Source organism: Aulonocara stuartgranti (assembly GCF_965226115.1).
Source record: "Aulonocara stuartgranti genome assembly, chromosome: 23".
NCBI classification, from domain to species: Eukaryota; Metazoa; Chordata; class Actinopteri; order Cichliformes; family Cichlidae; genus Aulonocara; species Aulonocara stuartgranti.
Genome location: NC_138958.1, coordinates 44,874,645 through 44,891,583, shown reverse-complemented (window position 1 = coordinate 44,891,583; position 16,939 = coordinate 44,874,645). Strand labels below are relative to the sequence as shown.

Below are 16,939 nucleotides of genomic sequence, written 5' to 3'. Positions count from 1 at the left end.
AGAAACAAAGTCACTATTAATACAACACAACCCCCCCAAAAAGAGCCATGTAGACCCCGGGCTCTATGGGTCTTGTGCTCGGAGCTTGTTCCTGTGCTGCCATGATTAGTGCCTCTGTGCTGTCTTTCAGTCCAGCTTTGTTCAGCCACTGGTAGGATTTCTGGATGTCAGCCACTTCCTCTGCCTGCTGGTGGTGCAAACTGTGTTGTTCTGAGTTTCATTGGACGTCTTTGTCCAAAGCACCAGACAAAGGGCAAAGTAGATGCATTTGCATCAGCAGGAAAATACACCCCAAACTAGCATCATCATTATACAACTTTAACAACTGCCACTAAATGATACTTCATACACAGACCAGTGTTAGGTTAAGTTATGATGTCACTGGCAGAACATTTATATAAACAACCTTTGAACTCTGAGTCAGCAGCTCTCTTACATGGTCAGCTGAGCTCCATGATTGAAGTTCACTGTTGGTGCAGGTCCATGACTGAACTCTGGAGGTTTGTCTCTGGACCAGTCACTCCTCACAGATACACAGCTGGATGCTGCAGATGCTGCTCTGTCCTCTTCCTCCATCTTCTTGATGTCAGGGTGGAGTTAGTCTGAGAGGTAAACACACACACTCAGAGGTGCTGTTGTACTGGAAGCATCACACTGACGGCTTTCTAATGTTGGAGCTTTGGCCCTAAAGTCCAAACCAGTTATTTTAGAGGCTCAAAGTCTTTAAAAAACACCAAAACCATCACATTATTTAATAAGTACATGATCAGGTGGATGAAGGAACTCCGTGTGTTTGGGATCATCATCATGGTGAGGAGCCCACATGTTACGGCTCCTTTGGAGAGAAGCTGAGGATCACTGCAGGAAGTGAGCTCATGAAACCAAACTGCTGTTTGTGAGCAGGATGACTCTGTTATTGGACCTGCTCTGTGTTCTACATATGATCAATACTTCAAATATCTGTAAACATCTCATCTTATATTTGTTGCACTTGGTCACATCTGTCTTTAAAAATAGATGTTTAATGTCACTGAGAGTTCTTTTCTACTTTTATTGATTTATTTTGGAATAAATTAAATATAAAGGTGCCAAAAACTGCCTGCAGCTTCAGCTCTGTGACAGGAAACTACTGTCAGGCTCAAAATGACTTCAGATTATTCATCACAGAGTGTTTATAGATCACAGGACACGTTACAGTTTCACTGTCGATGTTTTAGTTTTAAAAAAAATGCTGTGTTAAGGTCTTACTGTGAATCTGCGCGCTCATTGGCTAATAACTTGAGACTGACAGGTGGTTATCCAATCAGCGTGCGACCTCACACGGACATAAAACTCTTAAAGTTTGTTTCTGAAGGGATTTTCAGATCAGACCTGATGTTTCTACCTGCAGCCTGTTTACCGATATAATCAATATCAGACATCAGAGCAACAGAAACCTCGGTGATCAGGACGCCGGGACTGAGAACAGGAAGTGGCTCAAACGGTTTAAAGTCAGCCTGAAAGGAGTTTCTGTCACCATTTTTTTGTCGTGATAAGGGCGGGTCTTACTGTGAACCTGCGCGCTCATTGGCTAATAACTTGAGATTGACAAGTCGTTATCCAATGAGCGCGCGGCTTCTCCCAACTTAAAGTAGTTTCCTTTGAAAAACCAAAGTCTGATTATTTTTGCCTCCACTGACGGAGCCTGTTGTTCCCGCCACAGAGACACAGTAATGTCAGAGCGGTGTTAACACTCACCTGCCTCAGCACAGCTCTCACTCTCCTCCTGCTCTCTCAGCTAAACTCACTTCCTCTCTACTTACAGGAAACCAGCGCTCAGAGGAGCCGACCGGCCTCACGTTTCACCCACAGACACGAACAGCATGGAATTATTTTATGTCATAAGAAGAAACATATTCATGTTAACACTCACCTGCATCAGCTCCACCTTCCTCCTCCTGCTGCTCTGAACGGAGGATCAACACTTTCACTTTTACTGCTCCGCCCTAAAGACAGAGGATGCTGGGACTTGTAGTTTTTACCTTGTGTGATATTTATGGCTGTGACACTAAATCACAGCATGTAAACTTCCTGCAAACATGTCACAGGCGACAAAAGTTTCACATTAAAGGTGAAGTTATTTTTCTGTCTCATGTTCAATAAACAGTGAGCTGGGAAAACTGAAGAACAGACTTCAGACGTTCCCTGCAGAGTTTCTGCTGCTCGGTCGTCTGCATGTTGCTGAGACTGAGCTGATGATGAAGCTGTGATGGGTTTATGGCACGTTTGGTTCTGGAGAAGAGTTTTACTGCCGGTGCAGGTGAAATGATCAGAGGTTACAGCCTCTGGTTAAAGTGGAGGCAGCGATCAGGACGGCTGAGCAGCAGAGGTCTCGAGGGTCCTAAAGTGTAAAAGCATCAGAATCAGAATCAGAAAGGGTTTTATTGCCAAATGTTGAGCAGGTTTACAACATTAGGAAATTGCTGCGGTGCTTCAGTGCAAACATACTGTCATAAATTACGCTTAAATAGACACGAAAATAAAAATAAGAATAAGAATTAAAAGTGCTAAGTAGATAGATATATACATGATATATACATGAGTGCAGGTGGTGATCAGTGCCAAACATGGAATGATGCAGTGAACACAGCATAGGGTCATGTGTTAGTGGTGGGAACAGTCATACGGTTATTGTTCATGTGTCCGACAGCAGAGGGGAAGAAACTGTTCTTATGGCGAGAGGTTCTGGTGCGAATGGACCGGAGCCTCCTGCCTGAGGGGAGCAGGTCAAACAGACTGTGTCCAGGGTGAGAAGGGTCAGCTGAGATCCGAGCTGCACGCCCCAGTGTCCTGGAGGTGTATAGGTCCTGCAGAGATGGGAGTCTGCAGCCAATCACCTTCTCAGCAGAGCGCACAACACGCTGCAGTCTCTGTTTGTCCCTGATAGTGGCTCCAGCGTACCACACGGTGATGGAGGAGGTGAGGATGGACTCGATGATTGCAGTGTAGAACTGCATCATCGTCCGTGTTGGCAGGTTGAATTTCTTCAGCTGCCTCAGGAAGTACATCCTCTGCTGGGCTTTCTTAATGACGGAGGTGATGGTGGGCTCCCACTTCAGGTCCTGGGTGATGGTGGTACCCAGGAAGCGGAATGAGTCCACAGAGGTGATGGGGGTGTCAGACAGGATGATGGGGGGGAGTGGAGCTGTGTGCGTCCTGAAGTCCACAATAATCTCCACTGTCTTCTGGGCATTCAGCACCAGGTTGTTGTGGCTGCACCAGGACACCAGACGTTCAACCTCCCTCCTGTAGGCAGACTCATCCCCGTCCGAGATGAGTCCAATAACGGTGGTGTCATCAGTGTTAGTAACACAAAGATCACAGAATGGGATCATCCACACAACACTAACATCTAAATCCACGGCAGGAACTCTTCCAGTGTCCTGAAAAATCTGTGTGCACGATGCTGAGATTAAAATCTGTCTGCTCATCTTAATGCAATATTTACTAAAGTCTGGTAGAAGTTTTACTGATTTCCAGTCCACTTAGCAGACGTGTGGATAGGTGGTGGGTTGTAGAGCAGACTGAAAGTTTTAAGTTCATCCTCTGATTAAAAACTCAGACCCACAGATACAGGAAGTATAATGCTGGTGTAAGACAGGAAACGGCAACACGGCAGCCATCTTTTTCCTCCCATGATGACCAGTGTCCCAGCAGAAGCTGGGGTTTGTTAGATCCTGTTCGATCCAGAGGAAACAGGCTAAAAGAGTCGATCAGGGGGGATCATGGTTTTATCATGTGCTCATTATGATTGAAGCTCTGGTTGTGTGTTAGAGACAGAACCTGCAGATTCCTCCACTCTGCCTCCTCCTCTGCAGGAATCAGCCTCTTGGCTGGTTTTATTCACCAACGTGAATAAAATCATCAAACTAATCCAAGTTCATTGTGAAATGCCTGAAAATGGAGGAATAAATCTGTCAGTTACCGTATAAAGTTTGAGTTTGTCAGTGTTTTACACGGAGACGGTCGTCAGATGTTGAATGTTTAGCATGAAAGTTCCACATCTGGAGAAACCTTCAAGATTAAAGCCAGTGAAAAATGAAGAGTTTCTGCAGCAGCCGCACTTCCTGCAAATCTGTTCTTTCAAAATAAAGTGAAAAGTCTAAATTTATATTCACGACAGGTTTAAAGGTGAAGGTGGTCACATGGTTTTAGTGGAATGCCTACGTGGGCGCGTCTGAGTGATTTTGATTCAGATTCGTGCAGCGTGGAGCAGTAAACACTTGTTTTTGTTCATCTGGACTCATGAATGATTCCAGTTAGCACATTTCCAGCCAATGAAACGTAACTACAGATGAAGACAAACACATTTAAGCTGCCTGACTCTCGAGTGTGGGTGCGTGTTCCCATTTTCAGTCTGTTTTAGTTTTCAGTTTAGAGGAACGCTGCAAACTCACAAAAACTTCTTTCTTGTGAGGTTTTGTTGTCAGACTGATAAAAGCAGCAGCAGCTGGTGTTTGATGAGCAGACGTGTGTTTCCTGTTCTGTAATAATCAGCTTGTTACCATCACATAATGAACTCAGCCGTGACCAATGAGGCCGTCCTTGTGCGGTTCTCTGGCGCTGATTCTGACTGTGACCTTCACCTCTGCAGGGTCGCCTCTGCTCGTGGCTCAGCTCGTGTTTGTCAGGCTGACAAAATAAAAGCTTCTTCATTTCTGTGGCTGAAGAGGAGTCTGCTCTTCTTCACCAACAGGAAGTGAAACATTTCTCACTGATTCTGAAATCTTCACTTGTCTCACAAATTCACAGTAACACACACACACGGTTGTGTTTTCATATCCTTGTGGGGACATCTATTTGACATCATGCTCTCCTCAGCCTTTTACTCTAACCATTAAGACTGAATGCCTAACCCTGACCTGACTGTCCCTGACACTAAAACCACATTCTGAGTCTCACAAATGTCTTCAAACTTGTGGGGACGGGCATTTTGGTCCCCACAAAGACATGTAAACATGCACACACACAGGTATTAATGACCTCACAGGTTCATGTTTGGGGCTTTTAGCATCTTTGTGTGTCGCTCAGATTTAATTCACTCTTGTTTTGAGGTTTTGTGCCTTTTTGTTTCATTCTTTGTGCGTTTATTTTCTCTTTAAGCCTTTCAGGACTCGTGCTGTTGGCTTTTTCCTGGTGTGTTATTAGTATTTTTCATTTCTAAACTTATTCTAAAAGAAGGACCGATGGAACATTGATGTGAAAATAAACATGATCATTTAATGTTTTTGTCAATCACAGTGTTGGGACTAACGCGTTATTAAGTAACGTGTTACAGTAACTACGTTATTATTGTGGTAACGAGCACGGTAACTAGTTATTATGCTAAAATCAGGAACGCGTTAGTCGTTACTGGGATTTAGATAGGCTCGTTACTCGTTACTTCGTGTGGTGGCTGTCGCGGAGCTTCCACAGATTCAGTAACATTAGCAAGTGGTGGAAGCCAGCAGGTGGAGGAGGGAAAGGGGGACTCAGAAGGAAAAGAAACCCGAGGCAGCCGCCGGTCCAAGTGTGAACTGAACTTCAGGTAAGAAGTTATGACCTGAGTAGTAATACGATGGCACCTGTCCAATATGGCGGCCAACCAAACCGGTTTGACAACCGGTTTGACCGGTTTCGTGCGTGTGCGCATGCGCGTTCAGTAATTCGATGGCACTAGTCCAAGATGGCGGCCAACCAAACCGATTTGACCAGTTTCGTGTGTGTGTGCGCATGCGTGTTCAGGTGTGGAAATACCACAGGGGATCAGAGGGGTTATATGAGTTTATGTGTTTTTAACGGGGTTTTAATTTAATCAAACCATAGGGTTTTTAATTAAACTATTTTTTCACTTAGGTGTATCGCAACATTCAGTTATGCATGTGTTCTTAAAAGCAATTCTTTGTTTCTTGTTTCATTCTTGGCGGAGTGGAAGCTGTTTTGGTTCACAGTGCGCCTTAACAAAGAGGGTGTGCTCTAGTCAAAAGTGTTGGTAATAGTGTTTTAATCACACTAATTTTCTAAATCTGACAATGTCTCAGCTTGCAGTGAGGCATGCATTTTATTTTATAAATGGCACAAATGGGGATTTCTTCTGAATGGGTGATGTCAGCATGTTCACAAGCGTTTCATTTAATCAAACCCCTAGTTTTAATTTAACTAGTTTTTACACATCTACTGGGGTTTCTTTCCAGGGTTGATGCGATCATTTTATTTAAAAATCGGGATTTCGGAATGTTGAACTAAGAGTGAGACAAAGCCAGCCAGCTAGTTTTTAACACAGTAAATGTCACAAATAGCATTCAGTCCTTTAGAAAATAAATGCTATAAGCAGCCAGTATCGCTCTTTTCAAACTAATCGTCTTTTAAATACACTCATTTTGTGATTCCGGTGTCAACACCTTGCACCGATGCATGCATTTTATTTATTTAAAAACGGATCAAACGGGCCATTTCTTCTGTAAGTGGTTTCATGGTTTCAGAGTAGTTTTTAACACAACAGATAGTCGCAAATAACATTCAGCCCTTTAGAAAATAAACGCTACAGTGATACTTCTAAAACACGCTGCACACAATGTCACCTTTTCCCCCAAAGCAGCCAGTATCGCTCTTTTCAAACTAATCGTCTTTTAAATACACTCATTTTGTGATTCTGGTGTCACACCATGCACCGATGCAAGCATTTTATTTATTTAAAAACGGATCAAACGGGCCATTTCTTCTGTAAGTGGTTTCATGGTTTCAGAGTAGTTTTTAACACAACAGATAATCGCAAATAACATTCAGCCCTTTAGAAAATAAACGCTACAGTGATACTTCTAAAACCAGTCGCCCAGACCCGCTCCAACTTTTCAACAGCTGGCTAATTGTTTGAATTTGTTCAGGATTGTAAAAGCCCACCGCGGGTATCACTTAGTTGTTGAGAGTACCATGCGAACAAGGGCCCAGCCTATTGTTTAAAGTGGCCGGTATCGGCTCTTTTTGTAATTCCTCGACAAGGTAAATGGGGCAGGTGGTACCAGTCGGGTGGCGACCCCGCCTATTGTCTGAAGTATCGGCTCCTTTGTAATTCCTTGAGAAGACAAAAGCCCTGTAGGGCCTCATTTAAATTGATTGGAGACATACCTTTCTTTTTGGAAACACCCACCCTATATAAAAAAACACGCTCAGAGCCCGATACCCTGAGCCATTTACGCCTCAAGATTCGCTGCAGAGCACACCATTTTCTTTGCGATCATCAACACTAACATCGTTCTTTATAACATGGACATCGTAAACGGTAAGTAAAACAAAACCTATTATTGGATTTTTAAAAAGTGTTATGTTAACATATTATAGGATATTCAAACTATCTTTTTTCCTAAAACAAAAGCTTAATTTTTAGGAGTTCGGGAGAACGGCCCAGGACCCTTTTCTTTAGAAACGGGCGCTTTTACAGCTGGAACTAGTTCTCTAACAGGCACAAGGTGTGTACAGCATTACTGGATTTTTTAAACGTATGTATGTTTTAAACTAGCGATTGTTTTAAATTATGTAATAACGTTTTTGTTTGTTCCAGGGTTAACAAACTGAGCAGGAAAACATTCAGACACCGCTACCACAGAGCCCTACCTTACATCAGGTGTGTATACAACGGGATGTATAGTTGTGTATTTTTTTTTAAAGGGGTTTAAACAATTACAAATGTTCTAAACTGACCGTTTTACACCTACAGAGCCACGCCAGAGAACCGGGTGTGTGGAGAAGCAGGACCATCCCGAATAACGCACACTACAAGGTAAGCATAGGCATATATAAATTAGATAAAAAGAGAGAGAGGGAGACACGCTTATTCAGTTTGAAATGGGTACATGTATAATATGTTTTAACACATGTCTATCTATCTTCACAGACTGCAGAACAGCACCCCTCCTCATAATGATCAGGACACCATACGATTCCAGACGTTTTTGGAATGTTTAAGCAGTATCGACCTCCCAGAACAACAAAAACCTGGAGCTTTGTGCAGCAGTGGAGAGTCAGAACCGATCTTCATCAGCGAACCTGCAACACCTCCGAGTGAGTGGCTACATCGCGATTTCTCTGATGTTTTTGAGTACAGCATGTCAGATTTTGATCTAGTTCATATACCCACCACCCCAGAATGTGACAGAAATAGCGTTGATTCACACATAGATTTCGAAGAAGACGGCATAACAGACTCTCAAATATCAGCGGCGTATGATGCTTACATAAAGCTTCCAGACGCTCAGCCTGCTGAACAAAGTCATATAGCTTCAATAGCTGATAAATTATGTTTGATTGAAGCTAGACTCAATCAATACCACCAAGAAGCACAGGTACAAAGGCAACAGTTTACCAAACTCATAAACAAAGTGTGTAGTACATTAGACAACATCTGCAGCAAAATTTCAAGTCCCTGACTTTTAAAATCCAGACCATGGACCCTCCAAATAAATTATTTAAACATAATAACGGAACCTCCACTCCTGTTAGATGTTTTGACTTAGAGACTTTTATGCAGTGGGCTGAAGAAACAGATAAAAAATTAGACGATATTATAGCTAGACTTAATAGGGTGCCTGCATCAGCCTCATCCGATACACATCCTTGTCAGACTGTTCCTACGTCTGCTATTGCTGATGGGGCTATTGTTGCTAATAATAGTGATAGTACAGCAGGTGTTGCTCGGGCCGTTGCTGTTACTGATGCTAACCATATAGCTTGTGCTGCTGGTGATTTTGCGTCTGATGCACAATCTAGCCGGGTCACCTCTGCTGCAGCTACTGCAGTTGTTATTGAGCCCGTTGTGCAGTCTGGGTCCGGCAGCCGCTCTCAGTCACACATTAGAGAGATACCTAATTTTAATGCTCGCGAATTGCGTGAACGCCTTGATTTTAGGGGTATAAGTCTCGATCATCCAGAACAAGTGCCGGCGCGAGTGCGCGAGTGCTTAGCCAATGTGATAGACAGAGCTGTGGCGGGATCCCAACAGGGCAGTGTTCTAAACGTGGTCCTGCGTGGCCCCTCGCTGGCTTCAGATGTTCAGGCTGTTTTAAACGCTGATGATCGGTATGATCCGGAGCTGTTTCTCGATCAAATTGCACAAGTTATGTAGAGTAATGATGAATCTATCGGTGATGATGAATTAGAGTTTATTGTCACGGTAGCTCAGAACAGTAGTGGCGGGTCTCGCTTAAGACTGGCGCACATACCTTATGATGAGATTCTCTCAAAGAAAGGCAGACATTTATACACACCAAACAACACAAACAACAATTTGTGCTTCTCCCTATGCATAGCACATTCATTAAACTCATCATCCTCTGAGCATGAAAAACTTGCTACAGCTAAACAGATGCATGCTGAAGTAGGTCTATGCGACACACAGCAAGTATCATTCTCTGATGTCGGTAAATTTGAGAAGCACTTCAACATTAAGATTGTAATCTATTACCACACAGAAGGGCGTAAACGCCTGGAATGTTTTTACACACATGAAGAGCCAAACCCTAACACGTTGATGATGTATCTCCATAATCAACATTACCACCTGATTTTAAACCCGACCGCTTTTTTGGGGGGATCCTATGTGTGTAATTTCTGTTACAGTATATATAATACACCATTACAGCACAGCTGTAAACATAGATGTAACACATGTTACACACTCTGTCAACATCACAGGGGACCCACAGTGAAATGCAGCGACTGTAACCGCATCTGCAAATCACAACACTGTTACCAACAACACAAATTACCTGAATTAAAACACAACATGATCCCCTGTGATAATATGAAACATTGCATGCACTGTGGCACCACATATAGAGAATCCAAGAAATTGCCACACAAATGTGTGCAGCCTAGATGCGAGCACTGCCGCGAACCTAAATTAGCAGGAGACTCCGACCATCAGTGTTTCATACAGCCTGTTGAAAAACAGAAGCCTAACGATAAATACATTTTATATGATTTTGAGACGCGGTACCACAACGGTAAACACGAGGCTAACTTTGTGTGTGCGTCTGATCTGAAGGGCAATAAGTTCACATTTAATACATTAAAGTGTGTGGAGGCGTTTGTGCAGCATTACAGACGCCCAAGGTTTCGTGGGTACACTTTCATAGCACATAATGCATCTGGCTTTGATAACTACATACTCCTCGAGTACTTTGTCAGACAGAGCATAACACCTAGTGTCATAATGAGCGGCAGCCGTGTGATTTTAATGCATGACAGGGACTATGACCAGCGGTGGATTGATTCGTTCAGCTTTTTGCCCATGGGCCTTGCCAAAATACCCTCTGCTTTAGGTTTTCAAGACCTGCAGAAGGGCCATTTCCCACACAGGTTTAATACGAGGGATAATGAGCGTTATGTGGGCCCGTACCCAGACCCCTCCTTCTACGGCTATGAGCACATGTCTGAAAGCGATAAGGTGCGATTCATGGAATGGTACCAGGTTGCCTCACAGAATCCCTTTGATTTTCAGGCTGAACTCAGGCGTTACAGTGTTGACGATGTTGATGTCCTGCGTAAAGCATGCATCATTTATCGTGACACGCTACTGGGTTGTACTCAAGTTGATCCATTCATGTATACCACCCTGGCTGCATTTAGTATGGGTGTGTATAAAACGCTGTTTCTGCCTAGAGACGCGCTCGCTCTCACGTATGAAGGGGCATACGTTGAGCAGAACAAGACGTTTTCTAACGTCTCTATTGAATGGCTTCAATATGTGTCCCACACCACCAACAAAGTGGTAAAACATGCTCTCAGAGGAGGCGAACAGAGGGTTGGACCGTATTTTGTGGACGGTTTTGACCCCACAAGTAATACAGCTTATGAATTTGCAGGATGTTTTCACCACGGTTGTGTTAAATGCTACCCCGAGAGTGAAGTTAATCCTGTCAGCAAAGCATCCTATGGACTGCTGCATCGCATGTTTTGTGACAAAGTTGATGCACTGAGATCACAACACAGTGTGAGCGTAATAGTGATGTGGGAGTGTGAATGGGCTGCCTTGAAGCAGACAGACCCTGCAGTTGTGGCTTTCATGCATACGTACAGAAAGCCAGAACGCCTGAATCCCCGAGACGCCCTTTTTGGCGGTCGCACAAATGCTCTAAAGCTGTACCACAAGACTGCTTGTGATGAAAAAATATTTTACTACGACTTCACCAGTCTCTATCCCACAGTGCAGTCTAAAAAAGACTATCCTGTAGGACACCCTCAAGTCATTTACACCAACTTTGACAAGCTAGAAAATTATTTCGGCTTTGTTAAATGCACAGTGCTCCCACCTAAGGGTCTTTTTCACCCCGTCCTACCCTACAGATGCCATGGAAAACTGATGTTTCCACTCTGCAGCATGTGTGCTGAAGACCAGAACCAGCATACTGCATGCGGGCACAGTGACAGTGAGCGGGTGTTGAAAGGCACATGGGTCTCATTTGAGCTTGAAAAAGCTGTTGAGAAGGGATACAGGGTTCTTGCTGTTGATGAGGTGTGGCATTTCCCCAATAAGACCGACACATTGTTTAAAGACTATGTGAAAGCCTTCCTAAAACTCAAACAGGAGGCCTCGGGGTATCCTGAACATGTGAACACACCTGACGAACAGCAGAAGTACATAGACGAGTATTATGAGAAGGAGGGAATAATGCTAGACCCATCCAAGATTTGTGTAAATAAAGCTGTTCGTAACTGTAACAAGCTGTTGTTAAACTCGTTATGGGGTCGTTTCAGCATGAGGTCAAACATGGCATCATCTGAGCTCATTACAGACCCTTCCAGATTTAGCCAGCTAATGTTTAGCGACCAGTACGACGTGCGTCAGTTTTGTTTCATCTCTGACGACGTCGCAATGGTGCAGTGGCGCCACGCTGATGGTAGAGCTTCCCGTGTGAAGGACGTTAATGTCTTTGTCGGGGCCATGACCACTGCACACGCCAGACTCATGCTGTATGATTTGCTAGACAACTTGCAGCAGCGCGTGCTGTATTGTGACACGGACAGTGTCATTTTCACGGCACGCCCTGGCGAGTGGATGCCTCCTCTAGGTCCGTTTCTGGGGGATCTCACAAGTGAATTAGATTGTGGAGAGGATGGTGTGGAGGATTACATAGCGGAATTTGTTTCCGGTGGGCCAAAATGTTATGCGTATCACACATCGCTGGGCAAGACCCAGGTCAAATGTAAAGGCGTCACACTGAATGCATTAAACTCGAAAGTTGTCACCCACGACTCCTTGAAAGGTTTAGTCCGCAAGTTTGTAGCCAATCAGACATCAGACGCACACCTAGTTGCCGTGTCTGATAGCATCAGACGCGATAAAAAGAAGCTTCATTTGAAGAATGAAACCATTGTGAAAAAAGTTAAAGTTGTTTACAATAAGCGCCGTGTGCTCCCAGACTTCACAACCCTTCCTTATGGATTTTAAATTAGAACAGCGGTTTGACGCCCGGTTGCAGCATCCGTTCAGCATGGTGGTCAGCGGTCCCAGTAACTGTGGCAAGACTTTTTTTGTTAAAAACATAATTGAAAACTCTTCCAGGATTATATCATGCAGCATTGATAACATTGTGTATATATACTCATGCTGGCAGACACTATATGACCAGCTTCTTAAGATAAGAAACATAAACTTTGTTAACGGTATACCCGAATCTCTTGCTGATGACACCCTTCTGCCTGCAGAAAAGAACAATTTGTTAATTATAGACGATGTGATGAACGATGCAGCTAACAATTTAGAAGTACAAAATGTGTTCACAAAGTATGTGCATCATAGGAATTTGAGTTGTATATATCTAGTTCAGAATTTGTTTATTCAGGGAAAATCCAGTAGAACCATTTCCTTGAACACTAATTACCTAATATTGTTTAAAAATCCGAGAGATAAATATCAGGTTATGCTTTTAGCCAGGCAAATGTTTCCGGGTAATACTAAATATTTTATAGAAGCGTTTAATGATGCCACATCGACAACATACGGGTATCTTTTAATAGACTATAAAGCTAAGACCCCGGACTATTTAAGACTCAGAACAAATTTACTGTCAGACCGTCCGGTTGTTTACATTCCAAAACAAAAATCAGCAAAGAGGTGAGAGGATGTCATCACGCATGCGGAGGAATCTGTCTCTGTTGGAGATGATATACAGGGCTCCTCCTACTCTACGCAGAGTTATTATTAGTAATTCAAACTTAGATTTTATCAATGCATTGTGTGAGATAGCCTTTAATGTATTGCATGGTAACATTCCACTGACCAATCAGCAGTACAAACAGCTAAAAAAGAAAAAAACAATAATCAGACTGATTGCAGACAAAAAAATAAAATCTTTGAAAAAGAGAAAGACAATCAACCAATCTGGAGGGTTTTTACTGCCGTTATTAGGGGCTGCAATCCCTTTCATAACCAGTCTGATAGCAAACAGGTGAAAATGGAACATGTGCAAAAGATGTTTTTGGTACCCCAACACCAGTTGGACTTAATAAAGCAACAGCAGCAGCAGCAGCAAACAGGCACCATCAGACAACAGTCTCAGAACGAGTTGGACAAGGAGATGTTACAAGTGTTACAAGATTCTGACATAGATGTGTATGAGAAGGCTAAAAAATACAGCGATATTCTCCAAAGATACCTCACCCTTGTGAGACAAGGTGCCCGTGAAAAGAATGTATTGTCTTTATCATTACCTGAACAATTTAACAGGGATGTGCAACCCCAGTCGGCGGACACATTGCCTGTTCATGGTGATGCCGGGGTGCGGGATCTTGTTGCGGAGAATGTTTTAACACACATACCTAAAAGGAGTAGGAGGAATGCAGAACTTATTCTATCAGCGGTGAACCGTTCGCCACACTTGATCTCTTACAATGACAAAGGCGAAATTGTTGTTGATAAACAAACCATCCCTGGTTCACACATTTATGATCTAATTAAAGCCGTCACAACCACACACACACCTTCTGAGGGTTTGAGACCTATCGGTTGGACAGAGTTTTTAAAAGCTTTCTCAGATTTAAACATACCGTTATCAGCCATATCTAACACAGGCATACGTAAGACCGTCGCCTTGTATAAAACCGATCACACACTGTCTGAAGACCGTGGTTTTTTAAAACACACACCAAAAAAGAACACCCCCGGTGGACCGCTGCGACATAGTACACTAAAAAAAATAAAGAATAAAAAAAACAAATTAAAGGGGGGTCCTGTAGAGTGGTTGGATTTTTGAATTCAGGTTTTTTTTCTTATTGCAGAAATTGTTTTTCTGCTAAAAATATTTGCTGTTTGGTGTTTTTCTACTGTTGTGTTTTTTTTTCACTTATTGCTGCTAAATTGTTTTGTTTTATTTTCTTTTATTACTGTTAAATATTTTATGTCTTTTATTACTGGTTAATGTTTGATTTCTTTTATGTTTAAACAAAGTATGTTATGAATCTATATATATATATACGAGATTTGATAATAAATACCATTGACTCGATTAAATCATGCTCTCATGTTGTTTTTATTATTATTCTCATTAGTACATATCAGTATCCACATTGCACACACACATAATCACTGCATACAGCAACAGGTTGTATGTTGTTGACAAATCGACACACCATAGCATCATTACAAATTAAATCAGACCCATACATGTTAAGCAGGCGGGCATAAGATACACCATTTTGCATATGATATAAAAAAAATACACAATGTTGACCGCATGTGATGGAGAAGTCGTTCTGCACTTGTTTTCCTGAATATAAAACAGTGGAGCAGTTTTTTAGAAGAAACATCTTTATTGCTGGGGGAAAACTGTCTAACGAGTGACCAAAACTATCAAAAAAATAACCGCGTCTGTCTCTCGAAATATAAACAGCAAGCCAATGTTCCCCTGGCATCGTAGAAGGGTGGGTGTTTACAATACACATAGCAGGGAGTCTTTGAAGCCGTTCAGTGGTTAGTTGATCATAGGCTAACACGCCTAGGAAATGTGTGTTTTTATTGATAATGCCGCCGACCACGGCTGATAGTTCTATAGTGTTCATGACCGTTTTTGTCTCAATAGTAGTCCAAGAGCACCTGTCTCATGTTAGATATTTCAATGACTGAATCAAATACAGAATAACACAAGAGGTTCACTGTACGGGGTAGTGGATTTCTGAAACGGGTTTCCAATCTCACGTTCCCAGTTTTAATTAACGACACATTCCCTGAATGTCCTTCGTCAGCTTCCAGATTGAAACAGAATAAAGTGTAGCCGTTACCAAAGTCGTCACGTGTTATGGCCAACGATCTGTCCTTTAAATGTCTCCCTGTGGTTTGTATCAGCTGGTAAAATTCTCTGATATAGTGTTTTCTCTGGAAATTTGGCTGGAATGGTTTAGCAGGATAAGCCTGACTATCAGCATATAAAGACATAAATTCTATATCGCAGTTTTCAAAATGAAATGGATTACGCTGGTAGGAGCCTGTGTATGCTTCATTGTCTATGAATGCAATGATGACAAATTTAGGTATCCTACCCATAAATAAATTGTCATTTGTTGATATTCTAGCCCCTGCAGGTATGGAGAAGGTCTTTAAAGATACTCTGTCTACCGTGTATTTTGCGTTTGCATGGTGCAATGCCTTGCTGTGTGCAAGTCTGACGCTAGGTGATACACTAACTTTCTTGACAAAGAGACTGGCTGAGACAATTTTAACTCTGTATGCATTGGCATCCGCTGTCATGAGAGCAAATTCGTCTTTAGAGCGCACAAATTTCAGCGACAGGTCGATTCCATTAAGTAACAGTTTTTCTTGAAAAAACAGGTCTGCATGTACTGGTGCAATCAATTCAACAATACTACTATTTGCTGTGTAGCCACCTCTGGTCATCAGACCCTGGTTCTCTCCTTCTATAGATGTGTCATTCATGTGTGATGCTGTATCCTTACAGAATAACCCGGTGCTGAACTGTGTGTCTAAAGTGTCCTTATTATAATTGATAAGACATTCTATCACACCTCTGTATGGATATGTATTGGATGATTGACTAATGAGCCGGTCTCCCAAATTAATATCGACTTGACTAAATATGCTGCATCCAGGATAATTAATAAATCCTACATTAGCGTCCCTAGCCAGGTTTGAGCCATCAGCGTTTGTGATTCTCACCCGTGTGTAGATATATGAGTCATTTAGATCCAGGTAATCTTCACCCGACGATGAGATGTAAAACTCGATCGGCCCTCCATCAGTGATTGCAGATACAGGTGGGATTTCAATAAATGTACTTTTCTCAATGCTAGTCTGTGTGTATGGGACAGTAAAAAGATCGAGCTCTGTTTTTACACATTCTCCAGAATGACTGTGTAACAGTGCCATTTAGAATATGTCAAGCGCTGCAGTTTTTGAACGAGTGGTTCTGGGTCTCTTCACTCTGCGTGACGGTGTCCGTTTGGTGGCTCTCCTGCTAGGTTTTGTGGTTTTACGCTTTTTAGACAACGGCTGCCCTGGGGGTGGGGTCTTAGATGGTTTGGGCGTATACACATACAAGCCGTTACCGTCCTGCTTAGTGGTTGAGGGTCTGGTTATGTTGGTTATGACATCAGACACTATGCCCGATGCGGCTGTTTTTAGGTGTGGTTTGACTATGCTGACTCCTTTTTTAAACAGCGGTACTGCAAATCTAAACAAGCTACGGAACAACCCACCCAGACCTGTCCCATATTGTGTACTGGTCCCAACATACCCTCCGAGCTCTCCACCAGCCTGTGATAAGTAGTATTTTACATATTTTGAGTCATCAGAGTTGTAGACGGCCATCCTTTCTTTTTCAAAAATGCTGTGTTATCGGTCGGAAGTGTAACTTGACAAACACTTTGCCGTATAAAAAGGGTATGTGTTGATTTCGATCGTCTTTCAAATCAA

General features: G+C 42.7%; 3 protein-coding genes across 3 annotated transcripts in view; 2 read left to right on the top strand and 1 right to left on the bottom strand.

Moving 5' to 3' along the window:
• Positions 1 to 16,939, bottom strand: part of LOC309701482 (uncharacterized protein) — a 2,150,955-nt gene that overhangs the window by 1,850,523 nt on the left and 283,493 nt on the right. The gene's annotated exons all lie outside the window — the stretch shown is intronic.
• LOC309700209 (uncharacterized protein) lies at positions 6,809 to 9,136 on the top strand (the record flags this gene model as incomplete). The annotated part of the gene is made up of 6 exons (XM_082523657.1): positions 6,809 to 7,297; positions 7,403 to 7,484; positions 7,577 to 7,639; positions 7,733 to 7,795; positions 7,910 to 8,076; positions 8,943 to 9,136. The coding sequence occupies exons 1-6, from the start codon at positions 7,282 to 7,284 to the stop codon at positions 9,134 to 9,136; spliced, it is 585 nt and encodes a 194-aa protein (XP_082379783.1). The 5' UTR covers positions 6,809 to 7,281.
• Positions 9,891 to 14,771, top strand: LOC309701499 (uncharacterized protein). The gene is made up of 2 exons (XM_082525741.1): positions 9,891 to 12,083; positions 14,217 to 14,771. Exons 1-2 carry the CDS (start codon positions 10,226 to 10,228, stop codon positions 14,219 to 14,221), a joined length of 1,863 nt encoding a protein of 620 aa, XP_082381867.1. The 5' UTR covers positions 9,891 to 10,225; the 3' UTR covers positions 14,222 to 14,771.

Bases quoted from the DNA above. Each gene is read 5' to 3' on its own strand.
- LOC309701499 (XM_082525741.1), top strand. From the start codon at position 10,226: ATGAGCGGCAGCCGTGTGATTTTAATGCATGACAGGGACTATGACCAG.